The sequence below is a fragment of the Haplochromis burtoni genome, unplaced genomic scaffold (assembly GCF_018398535.1).
Source record: "Haplochromis burtoni strain Fernald_Lab_line unplaced genomic scaffold, NCSU_Asbu1 Contig_136, whole genome shotgun sequence".
Taxonomy (NCBI): domain Eukaryota; kingdom Metazoa; phylum Chordata; class Actinopteri; order Cichliformes; family Cichlidae; genus Haplochromis; species Haplochromis burtoni.
The window spans coordinates 308,428-327,645 of record NW_024582497.1 but is presented as its reverse complement, the minus strand read 5'-3'; the positions used below and the strand labels follow the sequence as shown (position 1 = coordinate 327,645).

Sequence of the window (19,218 nt, the reverse complement as noted above, 5' to 3'; positions counted from 1 at the left end):
CTGATGTCCACTGGCAGACGGCAAATAGTTTACTGTCTAAAAAAGCCCACTGGTCCTGTCAAACCCAATTTGCAAATAGACAATATTTGTGCTAAGACGCTATGAAATCTACTTCATAAATCTATATGGCTCTTCATTTCCATGTTACGCTCAGCAGACACATCTAGGACTCCACACCACCCGCATTGCCATGGTTTAGATCCAATTTAAAACAGCTCCCTCTAGGCTATCCTGGTGAATTCCCTTTCTTCACTGGAAGAACCCGGCGAACTGTTAAGGCCATGTGATGTTCTGCAGACAGTTGGAAGTGTCACTTGTGCTGCGTTATCCTTCTCTCTTTCTCTGTCAAAGCTGAACAACAGTGGCAGGCATGACTCACTGAAGAGCTGTACTTTCTAATGACACAAGAGCGGAGGCTGAGTCAATCTGACCTGACAGTCTTGCATAAATCACGGGCCTTCGATTTAAGTTGCTTTGAGGAGTGTCAACAAATCCACAGGAGGAATATTAGGCTCTGCTGTAGGTAGGGACTCCGCCTCTGAGAACTCATTATGGGGTGTCTCCCTTCATGCTGTGCCAGGCTGTGTTGACTGAATTGCCAGGCTTATTTTGGATTCGCTGGCAGAAGCTCGCGTTTTAAATTCCCGGCTTGTGATAAGGCCTCCGACAGCACCCTGAAGACCATTTCAGGGGAAAATACGTGGATTTTTTAATGGCTAAATTTCTGGAGGTAAACTTCAGTACAGTACTTTGAATGTGATGTAATATAAAAAGAGGAGCCTCAGGTATGGAGAGAGGGGCTTGGGAGTGTAGCAATAAAGGCCATTAAATGATAATGCAGCAAGAATAAGTTCTCTTTGTAAGCTTTTATTCGTTTTGTTTAGAGTCTTTAGAGAAACTGATGAGAAGGCAATGTGGAGAGTGCTACTACACAGCATTTAGCTTCCAATCTCACAGTTAATCATTCCACTTGAAAGTGTTTCACAACAAAAGACTGTTTTCTTTTCTCTCCTACTTTGAAATCAAAGTAATTATATATTTTTTTCTCCCAGAGGGACAAACAAGAAAGGCCTTCAAGCCCTAGTTTGCACAAGCGATTCACACCATCATGAGGCAAGGCGGCGACGATGCAGAGGTCTCAGGAAAAAAGAAAGAAAAGAGGGCCCACGTTTACAAAGACGAAAGCAGAAATCTCAGCTGGCACCTTCCAATACAGATGAGACTCACTTTTAATAACAAGCTCTGAATGCAACATACGAGCGTAACCAAATCCAGTTTATACAGTTTAGTCTCAATGGGGTCGTCTCATCAACTGCTATCATCTCCCTACACAAACCCCGCCCAAGCACCAACTGGATCCCATCCATTTAAATAATGCACAGCTATTAGTCATATTAAAGACAGGCAACATTTCAGCACAGCAAACTTTTATGGCTTCGGGCACTTATCTTCGATATTGGCTGCCACTCAAGAAAGGATGGAGCAATTTAATCAAATGTGAGAGATCTGAACACCAGGGAGGGCGCTTGTAAGACGGTTTCAACCGACGATCAAGAAGCGGGAAAGAGAAGTGTGTTATTCTGCTCCATCATTGGAGAGGAATTGTAGCTTTGCTACTTGAGGGCATGGGAGGGAGAGTTATAGAAAGCTGTTGGTTTATGTGTCTGTCAATGTCATGTCTTTTCAGGATCACAGTTCAAGGCAAACAGCAAGGATAAAGAGGGGCAGGGAAGGGAACTGGTACATTGGAGAGAGGGTGCTGGTAGGTCAACTGAGTTGACGCAAGTAGATATTGTGCTCTTCGGTGGTTTCAAGGATGAAAAATAACAGAATGTAAGATGCCAATAGGCTAGGGAGAGCATACTGTGGGTTTCTGTGCAAAAGGCTGAAGGTGTGAGACTGAGAGAAATAGGCTAACTTGATAAATGTGCAAAGAATTGGAGTCAAAATATGAGCAAAAATAATCCGTCCCCTCTTTCTTTTGGCTGTGAGAGCAGAAATTATTTTACTGGTACTGACAATGCTACTAGCATAGTAGCATTAGCGGCTTCCATGAAGTGGATGATCTTATTTATTAATTAATTTACATTTTTTTATGTTATTTTAGCTGCAGCAAACAATATAATCAGTTAAGCTGAGTGATCGAAGAATTACTAAAAGGCAACTAGAGATTAATTTGAAGAAATACACACATTTTTCATTTATTCCTTCAACCTTTGCTGTTTTATGCAACTAAAAAATGATACCATCCATACAGCCTTTGGGTGTTATGTGACTGATAATCGCCTATGCCAGGGGTGCCCAATCCCGGTCCTCGAGAGCTACCGTCCTGCAGCTTTTAGATGCATCCCTACTCAAACACAGCTGAATCAAATGGTTTGATTACCTCTTCAGCATGCCATCGCGTTTGGCAAAGGCCTGATAACAAGCCATTCATTTGATTCAGCTGTGTTGGAGTAGGGATGCATCTAAAAGCTGCCGGATAGTAGCTCTCGAGGACTGGGATTGGGCAGCCCTGGCCTATGCCATAAACTCCCATGGCTTGTTTCACGTATGTCTTTTGGTCATTTAGGCTCTTTTGGATCTCCGGTGGTAAAGCTCAATAAATAATATAGGAGCCACCTTCCCATCCCTTTAGCGTGAAATTAAACCATTTTTCAAGCAGTGTGAAATATTGTTATGTAAAACTATCATGTAATGTAAAAACCCTGAGACGAATCTTCTTCTGGCGTACATGCAAGAAGTTCATCTTTGCTTTTCAGATTTTGCCTCCTAAATGGCAAACTAAGCAAACAAATCACACTGGTGAATAAGGGCATGGGAAAACCACTGATTCCAAGGATGTCTGAAAATGTATTTGCAGTGCAGATCTCTTAGTGCAGATCTCAGATAATTTTCTTTCAAAATTGCAACCACCCACAGACTTCTAAAGCTCCAGCTGGCAAGCAATCCTGAGGAGAACAGATTCTACCCCAGCAGGGGCCATAGGGATGCAGCAGGAGAGAGTAAAAGAAGCTCATTCTGTTGATTAAATTTAGTTGATTTAGCTGCTTGGCTTCTCCAGGGTGACTTGGAGCTCACAAATTATCAATCTTAAATGGTGGATCTTTACGAGATGGTTCACATTCCTTATAGACACAATTTGTTTTAATACAGTTGTGCAAGACAAGAAGTTGATTTTTGCGAGTTCTCTTGAAAACAGACTGACTTCCACATCCAGGGAGTTTACGCTCAACTTGAGGCACAGAGGTAAAACACAAGTAATAAAAACAAAGTGTTAAAGGCTTTAATGTTTCAAGTAACAGCCTTTAATCGTGACAAGTGCGCTGCAACAACGAAACGTGATTTTTAATATGTAGCGTTTGCTTTGAGCTTTTTAACTGCAGAGGCCAAACAGATACAACCGGCACAGGTGCAATGACACCTTGTTTCAATCGTGTTACAAAATGTTACAAGCACTGACAGGACAACCATAGGATGGGATGCCACGTTTGGTGTCGACACTGATAAAATAAAGCTTGAGGCTCAAGCCTTAGGATGAAACGACAGCTAGTTTGTTTTTCTGTTACCAGATAAAACGATTCTTCGTTTCGTTGGCAGGAAACGTTATTACAATTAAAAATGGTTGCATGGTGCACATTTTGTGCTTTGTAAAAGGTTGCACGGATCTATGCACCAAGTCTGGTTTTCATACATTAGAGCATGGTCATATAAAAGACCAATACGTGAGTCATATACTCTATGTCACTGATGCTTTCAGTTCACCCTGATCCAAGGCCTCCAACAATAAAAAAGAAGGCACACGGTTTAAAAAGTTACTATTGGCAGCTGGGGCCCCAAAGACTCCAATATAAAAACAATACACACGAGACAAAAGTGGAGATGTTTGGCCATAATGTGCAGCACCACGTTAGGAACTAAACACAGCATAACAGCACAAACACCTCATACCGACTGTAAAGCACGGCAGTGGAGGTGTGATGAGTTGGGTTTGTTTTGCAGCCATACGACCGGACATCTTGCACTCACAGGGTCGACCGTGAAGTCCTCTGAATACCAAAGTGTTTTAAGGTCAAATGCTAACTAACGCCCGCAAAACTCAAAGAACAACTGAAGCAACTCTGTAAAGAAGAGTGGGGCAAAATCCCTCCACGACAATGTGAGAGACTGATAAAGCAAGATGACATTAGGCTGCACTTGGTTTTTCACATGACTGTTCAAGAAAAGGCAGAAGCACTCCAGGTCTGTCAGTACTTACTCATATACTTTCAGCTTGTAACACTGGCCGTTCAAAAACAGAAATTCCCAGTCTGTTCCGTAGTCTATGGCCAACTTCTTCTGTAAGTCACTGAGGAAACCAAAATACACAGAAACACAGATCAGAAGCACATCTGAAGCTAGTTTTGGAAGTTACAATACAGATTACATAAAGTTCCTCAGTTCCATCAGGAAAGACAACAAAACTCATGGTATTTTTAAGCAAATCATTTAAGAAGAAATCCATGAAAAATGATTTTTCAACTAAACCTGAACAGAATCCTTTTTATGTTTTAAGACAACACTCTTCAATTCAATTTGTTGTCACTCCCTGACAGGCTGCTTTAATAACTTCTGCATGACTCACAACTGTGCTGACAAAGTAGCTTTATTTTCCTTGCTCCTTCTAGCGACTAACATCTCAGATATTGTGCTGATGAGGTGGCCCGTTAAAGCCCATTTCTATGCAGTGTCTCTAATTATCCGAGCCAGTAAGGGCTGCTCTTCTTCGCTAATCGCAAATAAGGCAAGTGAGCCCTATCTCTAACAGCACACAGGCCCTCATTTCCATATTCATAACCCAGAATTGCTAATGGGGTTAACAAATGTTTAGGGAGGGTGATTGTTCCGCTTGAGGTTGATAAGGCAGGGGGTAGGGGGACGATTCGGGGTCAGGAAAGCGTTGCGGCTTGCGTAACCGTGTGCGCGTGTGATTCTCGGCGGGGCAGGGGTCGTAACATTCACGCGCAGAGTCAATTTTTGTGGAAATTGCTCTCTTCAGCGCAAAATGTATGGACTAATTAGAAGTAGACCTCGATATCATGTGACTTCTAAAAGGTATGAACGAGAAAAATGCGCAAGGCCGGGACACGGGGGAGAAAATCACATCCCAGTCCTCAAACACAAATGACAGTGAGTAATTTGGCTAGAGGCAATTAAAGCAAGGTGGACAATGAATAATTAGAACAAATGAAGTCATGCCAGCTCCTGTCCCCCTGCATCCACCCTCCTCCTCCTCTCTCATGCAAGTGTTTGGTTGAGGGGAAAAAAGGCTGACCTTTTGGTAAGTGCCACCTCTGTAGTTGGCACTCCTCTCTCCCTACTGTAATGAACAGTTTGGGGGCCTAAGGGCCACAGAAGCTACTTATCAGCAATTGCTGGCTGGCTCTGAGCTCTGTGAAAACATCTGAGAGGGAGCAAAAGAAACTGTGCGTGGATTTTACTCCTCAGCTGTTGTAAGCATGACAGAAGAGCGAGGAGCAGAATGAATCCTATAAAATCGTTTTTTTCTTTACTAAAAAGTAGTTGCAATTTCTCTCTTTAAAAAGCCAGAGAGGATTGTGGGTAATTCCCAGCCAGACGGAGACTCTTCTGCTCACACTAAGTCAGAAGAAGACCACCCAGCAGAGTACAGAAGACAGCCAATAGTGTTTGTTTTTCTTCATTAGCATTAGCCTTAGGTATCACACAGTGCATATTCACCACAGTGCTTCTTTCCATACTATGTTAGCACAGAAGGATGGAGTCTATTTTAAGGCTTGGTGAAATTACAGTCACGCTCCTGCTTGCGATCAAAAAACAAAAACTGTGAGAGGCAAATGCCTCATCTGCAAAAAGTGCAAAATGTTGAGGATTTAGCCACACGTATGCCGCAGTAGGCGCTAACCTCTGCCTCTGTTGCTTTCTTTTTAGCCTCACCTTATTTCCATGTTGACTGTCTCGTAAGCTTCTTCCACTTTCTTCAGATTGGTCGCCTCCCACTCTGCAGCTAGATAAAACAAAAGGTCAGACAAATTAACAATGCAGAGTTGTTGCATCTCAGCAGCTGTGTGTTGCCAAACAGTGGGCTCTTGGTGGATCTAAGACTGTGAGAAGAGCAGTGCTGCGCGTAAACAGGGAAATGCTATTTTCAGGTGCGCTAAGTGCCAACAGGCAGGCTTATTAGGCTCTTCACATTGTGCTAACTGAGACAGGGAGGAAAGAGAAGTCAGAGGGAGTGTTAGAGCAGCAAAGGTAGCTCACTTTATCATACCAAAATGTTCCAAGTATGACAAGAATTTCTGGGAAAATGAGTGTTAACAGAATCAGGATGAAGTATAATTCAACTCATGAAAAACAACATGTTTGTATCTGCCTAAAGTGGCTGATCTCTCTATAAAAATATAATTAATTAATGTATTTGTTACCACTTACTCACAGTGGTGTATGTCTAATTCCACATTCACATTCCGGAGTTCTCCTTTCAATCATGTTACTGTTACTTTGCAGCAAAATGCTTCAGTATCCTCACTAGTGAATAGCTTAGATTTTCTTTCTGTCAGTTTTTCAGGTGTTTTTCACCGAAAGCAGCCATGTGTTAAAGAAAGGTATGAGACATGTTGAAATAGAACTGGATAGACAATACCTTCCTCTGGGTTTCACTGCATATCATAATTTTGCCCAAAACATCAGCGCAATCTGGATTTAGGTTACTGTTTTGTATTCTGCAATTTGAGGGTTTTTTTCACATTTTCTTTTAGGATAATTGTAAAGTTTAAATAAGAAACCTTTTGTTCTTTGAATGTTACATTTCCAATATGTGACCTGGTAAAACATAGTGCACAAAAGAGAACTGTAAAAACAATAGTGGGAGATAAACATTTAATGACACTGATATAACTTTTTATTGTTAACTTATTTATTGTAATTTGCACCTTGCAGGTATTAGTGACTTTACTTTGCAACACACACACAAAAAATCAACCTGAAAGACACTCAGGTTCTGCCGTGACCATGATCAAAACATCCTGTTGTGTGGAGCACTGGTTAAATAATTGACATTTACACACCTCTGAAGGCATCCTCGTAAAAGTTGGGGGGGAAAATCAACACAGTAAAGCATCACGATATTTTGTATGGACACAGGGACGCAAAATATTAGTATTTTCTTAAATACATTAAAATACTCTGGGAATAATACAAACATGCACCACTACAGTAACTGCCAACTTGACCCCATATCAGAGTGCAGCTTTTAGTGATAATTCTGTATGCTTGAAAATCTCATTTTGCTGTACAAAAATAACTGAACTTTATTGGATAAAAGAGATATTGGCAAAGTTTAAAATTAAGGACATAATTTGATGGCCACCCTTCCACTGACACCATTTCTGATGAGGCTTCAGTGAACAGTAGATGGATTAACTGTTGGACCAGATCACAGGCAGTAAAAAGACACTGACATAGCTTTCTAGGTGGAAAAATGAAGCCAATGAAGACCCCATGATGGCAACAATTATGGTTGGAAATACTTCAATCTGATAGAAATCTATGGGAATATGGCTTTCTGATTTGACCCCTGCAAAAAATCTTAGTCATTCATTCTGTGTCATACTGAAAAGAAAACTTAAATATCTTGATCGTGGCATGTCAAACACATCTCCCTAGTCAATGAGCAAATGGTTTCTAATTCAGATCCACTCTTCCATGTCCCATCAGTTTTTTTCTCACAACTAAGTATGTGATAGCAAAACTATATCAAAACGGGAATTCAGAAAACAAGGGATAATACAATACCCATCTCTTATCTGCTGTCTCTGCTATCTTTCTTTTTCTCTAAGGACATGACTTTCAGATACTGTTCAACTACTGTAGAGAGGTTTTTAAGCCTACTACTTCTCCTTCTGTCTGCCTCAAACTTTTTTATGGACATAATGCACAACAAGACATTCTGGTTGAAAACCTGGGAATCACCTTGTTGGTGCAAAAATACTATTTCACATTTGTCAGGCTGGATTACATTTTTGTTTCCCTGGAAACAAAATAGAAAAGGGAAAATACCACAGGTAACACATACTAATTCTGTTGAGCAGGCAGACATAGAAATTGAATTACTACTCAAAAATAAGGAGCTAAAATACACATACCACATATAGAAAAGTATCAAGATGAAACAGACTATGACATAACCTTGTCTGAGGTCACTATTTGTCAACTGCCCCTAAGAGTTTGTAGCCTCCCATGGAAATCATAGCTTAGTCACATGTTTAAAGATGTCTGTCTTTGTATAAAGACACGCTGATTGCTCTAAGCCTTTTTGGGAAGGTTTCCAGAACTCTCTCAAGAGCCACGAGGAAATGCAACATCAGCCTCAAATATAAGATCTCCAAGAACCCAACTTCATCTTCTTAGGTTCCACTTAGGATGTTGTTGAAACAAAGCCCATCTTTTCCCTGAAAAGATCTTCTCTCCCCTTTTCAAGGACCGTTTTGCTTGAATAGCTCAGGGAATAACAATGGTTTATCCTTCATAGGAAGAATGCGATTGGAAGTGAGAGTTTTGAGGTTGGAGGAAATTCATCCATCGATTACTGATGCAAAACTGAGACAAGTTTTATTTATGTTGTGCAAACAATGACAACAGTTGCCTCAAGGTGCTTTATATTCTAAGGAAAAGACCCCACAATAATCGTGAGAAATCCCAACAATCAGACCACCAAGTACTTGGTGACAGTGGGAAGGAAAATCTCCCTTTTTACAGGATGAAGCCTCTGGCACAGTTTATCTTCATCCTTTGTCGATCTGGACAGGACAAAGACACACTGTAGAAGAGAGCCAGTGTTTAATAATCTATACAAAGTGAACTGGAACCAAAAGTTCAACACTGAAAAGACCAGAGACACTATCAAAAGTACCAAAAAGAGATTTCAACGTGCCACCAACCTCCTTTTCTTGTGGAAAAGAAATGGGCTGTTTGGAAAATTTGTGAAAATGTATCAAATAACTTCTACTTTCATGCTACGATAATAAAATAACTAAAATAACTGCAGACATCAACAAACTTCTTTTGGTTGCACTGCAACACTTAGAGTGAAAGAAAGTGCAACTCACACACAGACACACACAAACACACCACACGTCCGCAACTCCTCGACACCACCTGCCCTCCTCCAAAAACACTCAGAGACTTTGAAAGTAGGCAGGTATGTTAATGTGAAGTGACACCTGCTCACTGGCTTCGAGCTACAAGTGAATTTATCAGGACGTGGTTTCAGTTCCAGTCGGATCCTTTCATAAAACGGTCGGTAAAACCCAAAATAACGTGCCGATGGGCTGATGGGCACCATGACAACATCTCAAAAGTTTAAAATTTTTATTAAAAATACCCAAAACATATTGTTCCCAAATTGTAGAAATACAGAAATAATATTTCATAGCTTCCAAAAGCCTTGAACAAACGTGTGATGTGCATATAAAATACTTGATTTAAGCCACCAACTACGTTTTGGGGAGGGGGGGGGTGTCTGTTTAAGGAGGCGCTGACACCCCAGTGAAAGTGTAAGGGAATCATTTAATTAGTAAACCATAGTGTCTCTGACTGAGCATGAACAAAAGGGGCTGAAGAGCTGAAAAGGAGATAAGATGGCAGACAATAGAAGTGACAAGACTCCCGTTTGACTAGTGCTGATGGACTCGGGGATTTACTGGGGTTTCTGTGAGTGGACGGGTTCGTCTCTGACGTCGAAGGAACTCTCTGGGGCCCGGCGCCGTGGCAACAGGAAGGAATGTGTATGCAGTGAGGACCGCGTGTGAGAAGCTGTGACAGCCCTGGCCTGAATACCAATTAGGATGTTCCTTGCATGTGGTCTCAGCTGGTTGCCCATGAAGACCCCCCCCTCCACACACCTCACCTCACCCCACCCCACACACACACATCCACCCACCCCTACACACATAATTCCCTCAGCACCTATTTCTTGCCAAACCTAGTACAGATGTGATGTGTCTAAGAGGCAAGCTGTGATTTACCATGCTGTAATGGCTATTTTTATAGCACCACGATGGGGAGATCTCACTTTGACTCACCCCCAAACCCCTCGGACTCTTTCAGAAAATCGCAGCCTCACACACAAAGCGCGGTCTCTCAGCCTGCTCCTACTCTCACAATCTCTTGCCCTGTTTCTCTCTCTCTCATACAAACTCGCGCAGCAATCATCAAGCTCAGCAATGACAAAAGGAGACGCAGAATCCCGAGAGGGTGACATTTGACCCCCTTGCCGCAGCCCAGTTGTATATGGAGAGAGGAGGGAAAAGCAGCCAGGCGTACAGAAGCACCCAGAGCAGAAAACACAGGGAGCACAAAGCCTACTGAACGGTTTCTGCACCCGTCAGGCCCGACATCACCTGAAGCCAGTGTACAGTACGCAGAAAAGACCTCAGGTTTAATTACTGCAACGATTAGATCAGCAGTCACATGATCACATGGGTGTAATTGCATCATAAGTGCAAGTCTGAATTTAGGAATTGCAATGCAAGTGTAAGAAAAAGGGGGAAAAAAGGGGAAAAAAAGCTTTCTCTGCAATAGAAAAACATACAAATCGAAGCTAAACTGACCGGTGACTGACATTTTTCTACTTCAGCAAGTGTGCTGTACTTCACTAGGAGCTGTCAAGAGGGGCTGTTAAATCACAGAGGCCGTGTACACAAATAGAAGAGGAGGAACGCACTGCATAGTATAGTCTTCCGACCAAACTCTCCCGTGTATTTGTACCTTGAGCCCAGAAGAACGGAGATGTTTTGTTTACATGTGAGCGGATCAATAGGCAAGGCGTTTCTTCTGCAGCTCTAAGAAAAGAAGCCGGTGCAGCATGCGAGCTGCAGCCGGGCTCAACAAAACAAAGGCGCTGCAGCGAGGCCACCCTTGAACCCCGCGCTCGCGCGAGCAGCCGACACCTTCAGCGAGATTATGTCGGCTAACAGGCAGGAATGTAGGAGTTTGTTGTCTGTAAAAGTCTGCTCTTTAAAATAAAGACTGGCAGCATGCTTAAGCTCTCGCATTGATTCCTTTTTACTTTCCTTTATAACCTCTTTTGCTCCCCGCCATCTATCATCCAACACCCCCCCCGAACCTTTTTTTGTATTTTCATTTTGACTTTAACATTCTCCTCGCCTTCAATATTTTCAGCTTGAGCTCCTGAGAGTCTTCCTGTCACCCTCGCTACCTCCCCCTCTCTCCGAGCTCCATTTTTCTCGGTTTTCTCTGCTCGGGTAAAGAACTCGTTCTGACTGCAGAGAGGGGAGGATGAAAATATAGGTTGAGGATCCCTGTAATGAAATGTTTATGGCAGGTTGTAACAATGAACAAGAGACCTTTCAGATACCGTCAGCTGGGCTGTGATAGCACTAATAGCCACCTGCTGGAATTGAACGCGAGCGCCTAGAGGAGCAAATTACTCTGTTTTCCTTGAAGTGAAAATGTTATCAAAGTTAATTCAACAAAGGTAATAAGAGAGGCATGGCTTAATTAAAAAAAAAAAAAAAACCTGAACAAATGTTTGCATTTTAATCGCGCACAGAGCGTGCAGAGCTAACATTTGTAAGCCTTTAACCATAAGTTTAAGTGAAACGCACTTTTAAACGTTATATTTCTCTCTCTTTATCCGTCCAAATCCCACAAATGATTGTGAAACTGCAGCACAGGCTGCTGGGAGTTGAGAAGAGGTCAGTCTCGCCCCCTGCATAATCGTTGTGTTGGAGTGTCTGATTGTATTAGGGTTGAGTGAATAACAGTAGCTGGCAGAAATAGCATCATGTTTTGAACTATCAGTGCAATTCATAGCCTTGTGACTGACTCAGTTTGTATTCATTCTCCCACACTCTCCTGCACCTCTCTTTTTTTTCCTCCGCAGTGGTTGAAGGACAGGCGCAGCGTCACGGCGAGCACGTACTAAAATTAAGAATGGATCCATTCACTGGCCAGCTGTCATTATACCAAACGACTGAAGCCAACACTGCAGATTGATGACTGAGAGGCAGTCAGATGTTTTAACTGTAATGCTTAGAGAAAAAAAGCTGCATTATCTGCTGTACCTAAACAATATGCAATATAAATGGATCAGATCGACTTACAGGTCTTACAGCTTTAATGTAACCGTAAACACTGTGCACGAGTTAGTGCTAAGACGATTGCAGCAGTTTATTATTAACACCTAGTGTATCATAGTTAATATATGAGTTGTTGTGAGTTAAGTAAGCACAATCAGTCCATATACAGAAAAGGCAATGACCTTGTTTGACAGATGAGACCAATAACACTTAGATTAAATCACAGTAACCTAAAAGTCTCTGAGTTATAAGTAGAAGAATCAAACAAAGGTACAAAACCAGGTAAGCAAAGAGGCATTTAAATGTCAAGTCTGCTCAAATACAGCAAAAATCATAATTACTGTACAATTATTTGGGTCATAATGAGATTGTTAGCTATTAAACCTTTTCAAAATAACAAAATTGTCCTTATAATTTAGCGCATTTCCTTAAACTTTTATTACACTTCAACTGCATAAATAAAGTAAATGAATGTGAAGTAAACCTAGCACAGCCTGGCAGGGAGTCAATTTTGATTTTTATGGATATGAGAAAGGAAGTGTGTAAAAAGTACTCCATAACAGACTGTGGGACAATAATTGCTCTGTCTTGATTATATTGCCTTAATTGGTGGAAGGCAGAAATTTTAATTGAAATCAAAAGCCCATTAATTGCACAGCCTTATTAGACAGCATTGCTCTCACAATCAGTATTACGCACGAGTGAAATGGTTAAAATGTACAACTGTACAATTAATGCATTCAAATAGGCCTGCTGCATTTCCTGTCATATATTTGTATACGTATACTGCTACAATGGTGGTTGCTGATGGTTAACATGGGCAAAGTAGCCCTTTGAGCCAAAAGCTTCACGCTGCTCTAAACACTCAGTTTACAGCAGTTTTTCCACTCCTGGCTCTTTCTGAGCAATGAATCAGTACGAGCCAGGAGGATACTCAAAAGTAAAAATAAAGAGCTGGGAATGAGCAGAAGGGGTCTCCTTTAAAATCATGTAGGTTCTTGGATTAACAGTCCTGGACAGCTTGAAGTGGAAGCAGGTTTTGCATTGCCTAGTTTAATGGCTCGCATCAGCTAAGCAGTCAATGTTTCCTGGTAGTTTTAGAGCATTCACTGTCAAACCAAACAAGTTTATCACCAAAAAGAGGACTTTTTTTTCTGTCACTGTAAAACTGCAGAACCAGAAATGAGGAAAGCGTCCGGTTAACAGCTTCATATTCAGCTAAAACCACGACAGCGGGATCAATCTTCTCACCCAACTATGAGCGAGAAAAATGTTAAATGCACAGCACGTTTTACAATACGAGATATTGATAGTATAGCGTTCGTATAATAGCGCTTAAGTGCATTTAAATGCAGCAATCAGGGTCTGGCGCTCCCATAATCACGGCGATGCGTAATCACTGTTTAACATTTAAACGGAGAAGGGGGCCCAATGAACAGAATAAACAGCCTGTGTGGAGTGAGTTCGCTCTGTAACAACTGGGTGCTGTTTATGAATATGTATGATGTAACAAACGCCTAGGAGCTGACCTACTTCTGTGTCTCCTCTGCTCATGACTTGGTCCCCTTCCGGGGTAACTCTGTCATCTTGCAACATACTGTAATAGCAGGAAGCATGCGACTCCCATGTACAAATCAACATGCACCCGTTTGATGGTTTTGCAAGTGATAATCACCGTCTGTTGAGGGAAAACGCTTCAATAGGTGGCTGTGCAGCCGTAGGAATATTCAGGACCTGGCGATGTTGGGTCTTTTTATCCACTCCACACACACATTAACCTGGGCTTTCACAAGTTTCTGCTCACCGAAATGTGAGCAGAAACATCAACAAGCATCCAAATCACGTCAAAAATGCAAACGGCTGACGTTTGGATGTTTACTTAAACAGTCGTGTCACGTGAATAGGCGGGAAATGCAGGGAATGGAGTAAATGTGTGACGGACAAGTAAGTACGAGCAGACAAAAGAGAGCTCTCGACATAACTGGGGCTGCACACTGGAGAGCACTTGTCTGCACCATCTCATAAAATATCTTTACCCAGGATCATCTTGGTATGGTGCCAAACGCGGTTAGCTTCAGGAGCTGGGAAAGCACACAAAAAAAAAATCTATTTCAGACAACGCGAGAGACAGAAAGCTGGCAGCTGCTCAAATCAGACTTCCAACATTTGATAAGTGAAAACGGGCTAATTTTGTGCATCCCTCGAACGGTTGCAGTCCAATACATTGCTCCTGTGGCTATGAAAACGCACGGGCGAGGGCGGGCGAGGCCGAGCGAGGCTGAGCGAGGGGTGAGAGGCAAATCGTTTCAACCTCTCAACAGCTTAATGGAAGGAGAGGGAAAAAACGCAGTAGTAACTCATTCTATGGCAGAAAGGAAGCCCGGTGCACTTTTTCCACCCCGCTCCTCTCTCGTGTCGATCGAGCACTCGAGGTGAGACAATTACGCCTCAAGGACGCGTCAACCTCGGTTGGGGTCAGAGGTCGCCGCGAAGGCAACCCATCCTCCCCTCTGATTCTGTTTAACATTTCACATCTAATATAGGAAGTGCTGAACAGACCCTTAAATTAAGATCAGCCCTCTGCTCTCTCACAAACTGAACCTCAGCTGCCTCACAAGCCAATTCATTTGCTGAGAGTGCTGAGACGCATTGGCTTTAAAAAAAATGAAAATAAAATAACTGGTCACCCCAGCGTGGACCGAGGGACACTGTGAAGCGTTCGCACGTGGGAGACTGAAGTGTAGGAGTGCAATTTATATAAAGAGCTGTTATGCCCGTGGCTCTAACACGCGATTAATGTTAAATAACGAACCTAAAGAAGAGCGCTTGGCGGGTATTGTTAGTGTTTAATAAGAACACAGTCTTCTAGATTTCAGTAGGTATGTGGTCCAAACACGCTCATATTCCTCTCTCTTTTATCGCGCCCGTGAAAGTTTGCTATTTTTAGCGACGCCCTCATATCTGTAGATGCAACCTTGCTAAATTAGATCAAAGTGAACCCTGCCTCACAGTACTCTTATATGTTAAGCTAATTTGTTTACTACAGCTACTAAGGGCGAACATCTAAACAAGTTGACAAAAATAGCACCCTGGATCGAAGAGCTGTGACTTCACGCGCCCTGAGGATGTCAGAAAAGCCTCTCCACGCATTTGAGGTCACGTAACGGGTGATTGTTGAGTTTTCGCAGGTCGTGTGGAAAGCTCTCTCTGAGATTGTGGTTGTTCCAAGTTTTTGGTTGGGTCACTTGGTGGATACAAAGTTTGAGCCCGAGCATGATTCTGCCAGAGGTTTCTTTCTGTTAAAAAGGACGTTTTTCCTTCCCTCTCTCGACAAGTGTTTGCTCATAGGTGGTCATTAGTTTGTTGGTGTTTTCTCTCTGTTATTGTGGGGTCTTTACCTTATCATATAAAGCACCTTGGGGCAACTGCTGCTGTGATTTGCTGCTATATAAATGAAACTGAATTGAATTGAACTGTAATTGAATTGAAAGGAGGAGGTGAAGGAGGATGGCTCACCGAGAGTATTGCCACAGTGCAAGGTAGACCACCTTGTCTTAGCAGCATCTCCACTACCATCAATCTGGGATATAGAGCAACAACATGACACACATTTAATAAAGTTAGTGTCTTGATGTAAGCGAAGATCAACCACATCAAGATCTGGGTTGTTTACAAGCTCGGTTAAACATTTGTGATGACATGAAGTGTTTGAGGTCATATAGATGAGATCAAATAAAGCAGGGTCAGTGGTGGAGCAGTGGCTCTGGGTTTGAATCCACTGAGCAGCTGAGGTCGCTCTGTGTGGATGCTTTTTAGCTTAACTGGTGATTCTTAATCCGGTCGTTAAGTGATGACGTGACGAATCCTACTTCCGGGCCTAAAGTAGTCTGCGTTTAATATGGCTTTTGTGTTGTTAACATGTTTAATGTTTTGTATTTTCTTCTATTTAATCTCAAAAAGCTCCTAAAACAGTCAGTGATCACTGTTGACCTCCCTCGGCTTTTATTACCACTAATCATTTATTTAAGCTCAGTTTTTAAAACCTTAGGATGTAACTACAGCCCAGCCCATGCAGCAGTATATGAATGACTAACCTCGTATTGTGGATGGATTATCTCAGTTGTTCTCCTGGCTGAAGTTTGGTCCTTTTACAGCATCCTGCCATGCGATTACATTTGTTCCTGACCACCGAGAACACTCACGTTAACTTTTATCGAGTGGAAAAAAAGTTAGCTTGTTTATATTATGCTAACATAGCTGTGTCGCTAGCGGTCACGTAGCACATCATTATATACCAGCTAGCCCAACTTCAGTAACCCTACAAACGTCACTGCTGTTTAGTTTTCTGTCTTCATTTATGCTGGAAGTGATAACAGAGCTGTACGTTTTAATTTGTTTCCAAAACCCCGCAGTCAGGACATGCTATATTGTATTTAGATAGAAGCTAGCGAGCTAACTCCCTGCTAACTTCTAACTCCGTTAAATGTCATAAATTCCGTTTTCATGGATGCCTGGATGTTAAACTCAATTGTTACACCTGGTAGAGCAGAACCTGATCATTTTATTAAAGATGAAAGACTTTAGACAGTTTTTCAACTCTCAGTAATGCCATAGTGATCGTTTGATATATGGACCTGCAGCGGAGTTTAGGCCCAGACACGGCTAGTGACGTCAGACTGCAACCGGATTATTAGAGCACTTCGCTCTCGCTCTGCAGGCCTACTTGTTGTTCCTAGAGTATTTAAAAGTAGAATGGGAGGCAGAGCCTTCAGTTTTCAGGCCCCTCTTCTGTGGAACCAGCTTCCAGTTTGGATTCGGGAGACAGACACTATCTCTACTTTTAAGATTAGGCTTCAAACTTTCCTTTTTGCTAAAGCATATAGTTAGGGCTGGACCAGGTGACCCTGAATCCTCCCTTAGTTATGCTGCAATAGACTAGGCTGCCGGGGGATTCCCATGATGCATTGAGTTTTTCCTTTCCAGTCACCTTTCTCACTCACTATGTATTAATAGACCTCTCTGCATTGAATCATATCTGTTATTAACCTCTGTCTCTCTTCCACAGCATGTCTTTTATCCTGTCTTCCTTCTCTCACCCCAACCGGTCGCAGCAGATGGCCCCCCCCTCCCTGAGCCTGGTTCTGCCGGAGGTTTCTTCCTGTTAAAAGGGAGTTTTTCCTTCCCACTGTCGCCAAAGTGCTTGCTCATAGGGGGTCATATGATTGTTGGGTTTTTCTCTGTATCTATGAAGCACCTTGAGGCGACTTTTGTTGTGATTTGGCGCTATATAAATAACATTGAATTGAATTGAATTGACTGTTGGTGTGGATGTAAGCACGAATGGTCGGCTGTCTGATAGATGGTGATTGTATATGCTTTGATAGTTTCATATCTATTTCAGAGTGCAATGTCATAGCCATGGAGCGAACACTGCTGGAGACTAAAGCTACATCTGGGTGTCTGGGGCCTGGGGTAACAAATTAGCATGTTTTGAACAAAAATGTTTGTTTCCACTGCAGGCAAACGCCGACATTTTTAGCACATTGTTATTTATATCCACAATTACAGCTGCAGCGCAAAATGATGCATTTACATTAAGGTTACCTTTTTCAGGCAGGGCCTGGCTGAGGTGAAGGTGTGACAGTAATAGCTGTCCCATTATCGATGGCTGGGAACAAACAGAGTTTCGTGTTTATTTATTTATATATTTTATATTTATTTCAATAAATATGAAACTAGGTTAGGGTTCAGTTTTAGGCAGAGAAAGCACAGCAAAGTTATTATCCACCCAGAGCAGGAGAGCAACAGCTGCTGTTTTAGTATGCCAAAACCACTTGGAAAAACTACCCAGTGACCCACAGCACGCTATAATAGTGGAACCAGTGAAAATAATGGAAATGTACTCACTTGTGTTCATAAAAATCATTTGCCTGTCACAGCAAAGGCTTTTTTAAAAACATATTGAAATATGTATTACATTAGGATTATGAGTCAATGTGCCCTCGAAAGAGAGATATTGCACTTAGTGGTTTTTCCAGATTTAATAAAGATAACACGAGTGCTTGCTTAAAAGGGAATCTTCCTTTTTTTCCCCTCCTCCCCTCAGATTATGTAATGTAAAGTGCCCTAAGATGACTAATGCTGTAAATTAATGCCATTCAAAAACACAAGTATTAATCTGAACTAAGGAGAAAAGAAGTTTTGTGTAGTTTTGGAGAAAACTCAACCACATAAAGAAAAAATAGAGGACTCCAGTGATCTGTGTGCTCCACACTTGCTCGGAGCACACAGGAGGAGATGGTGCAGAAATGTGGTCAACCGAAACCGCAGCGCCCTGCTAGACTGTCAGCGGCACTCCCCCTGCCGCGGCCCGCAGTGAGCCGAAGTACCGAACAAAGAAAATCCCACTGACACCTCGGGAAAACACCACTGTGCCTGCATGAAGATTGAGTCTGGGAGCTAGAGCAGTGGCAAATCTGCTAACTGATACCCATTTAACTGGCAGGATATGAGCTGGGTGCAAAAAAAAAAGGCATCCAGACTGGCAGTTAGCAGCTTATAATCTGTGGCAGACATAGACTCGCTGTAGGCTTGCTGTAAGTGGCTACTGGGCAGCTCAATCGGCAGAGTGGCCCCGAACAAGCAGCATTAGCACTGCGGATCGCACTGCGGCTCTGTGAGAAACAGATGAAGTAGCACAAAGGTCGGCGCCCACAAGAGCGAACGCAGTCAGCTTACAGCTCAGCAAAGACCGACTGAAACAGGCCGGGTAGTGATAGCACCACGGACAGCGCCAGTTTGCAACCGTCTACGTCAGCACCATGGAGAGTTCTCGCTGAGCACACGCCAAGGAAAACAGACCGCGCAACTCGCTGAACTACACTCACAATATAATGTCACTGCAGATAAAGAGTCTAGACACTTCTGGAGTCACACCACATGTGACCTGAACATTTAGGCTGCGTCTGACATAAACAAAAACAACAGCAAAAAACTCCATCCTGTCCTTAAAGGGAGTCATTTCTGGAGACACAACTGCACTCCAAGCGGTGCTGTGATAACGTCCCTCCAAAGGGGACTTTTTCAGGACATGTCAGAC

The 19,218-nt window shown here is 42.5% G+C and overlaps 1 protein-coding gene across 2 annotated transcripts in view; it reads right to left on the bottom strand.

The window, feature by feature from the left end:
* Positions 1–19,218, bottom strand: part of LOC102290923 (glucosidase 2 subunit beta) — a 168,156-nt gene that overhangs the window by 39,612 nt on the left and 109,326 nt on the right. For both annotated transcript variants that reach the window (XM_042224373.1, XM_005930881.2), the window contains exons 11-12: positions 5,956–6,025; positions 4,259–4,348 (exon numbers count right to left, since the gene is read on the bottom strand). In XM_042224373.1, the coding sequence (XP_042080307.1) occupies positions 4,259–4,348; positions 5,956–6,025 (160 nt within the window). The remainder of the gene's footprint in view (positions 1–4,258; positions 4,349–5,955; positions 6,026–19,218) is intronic.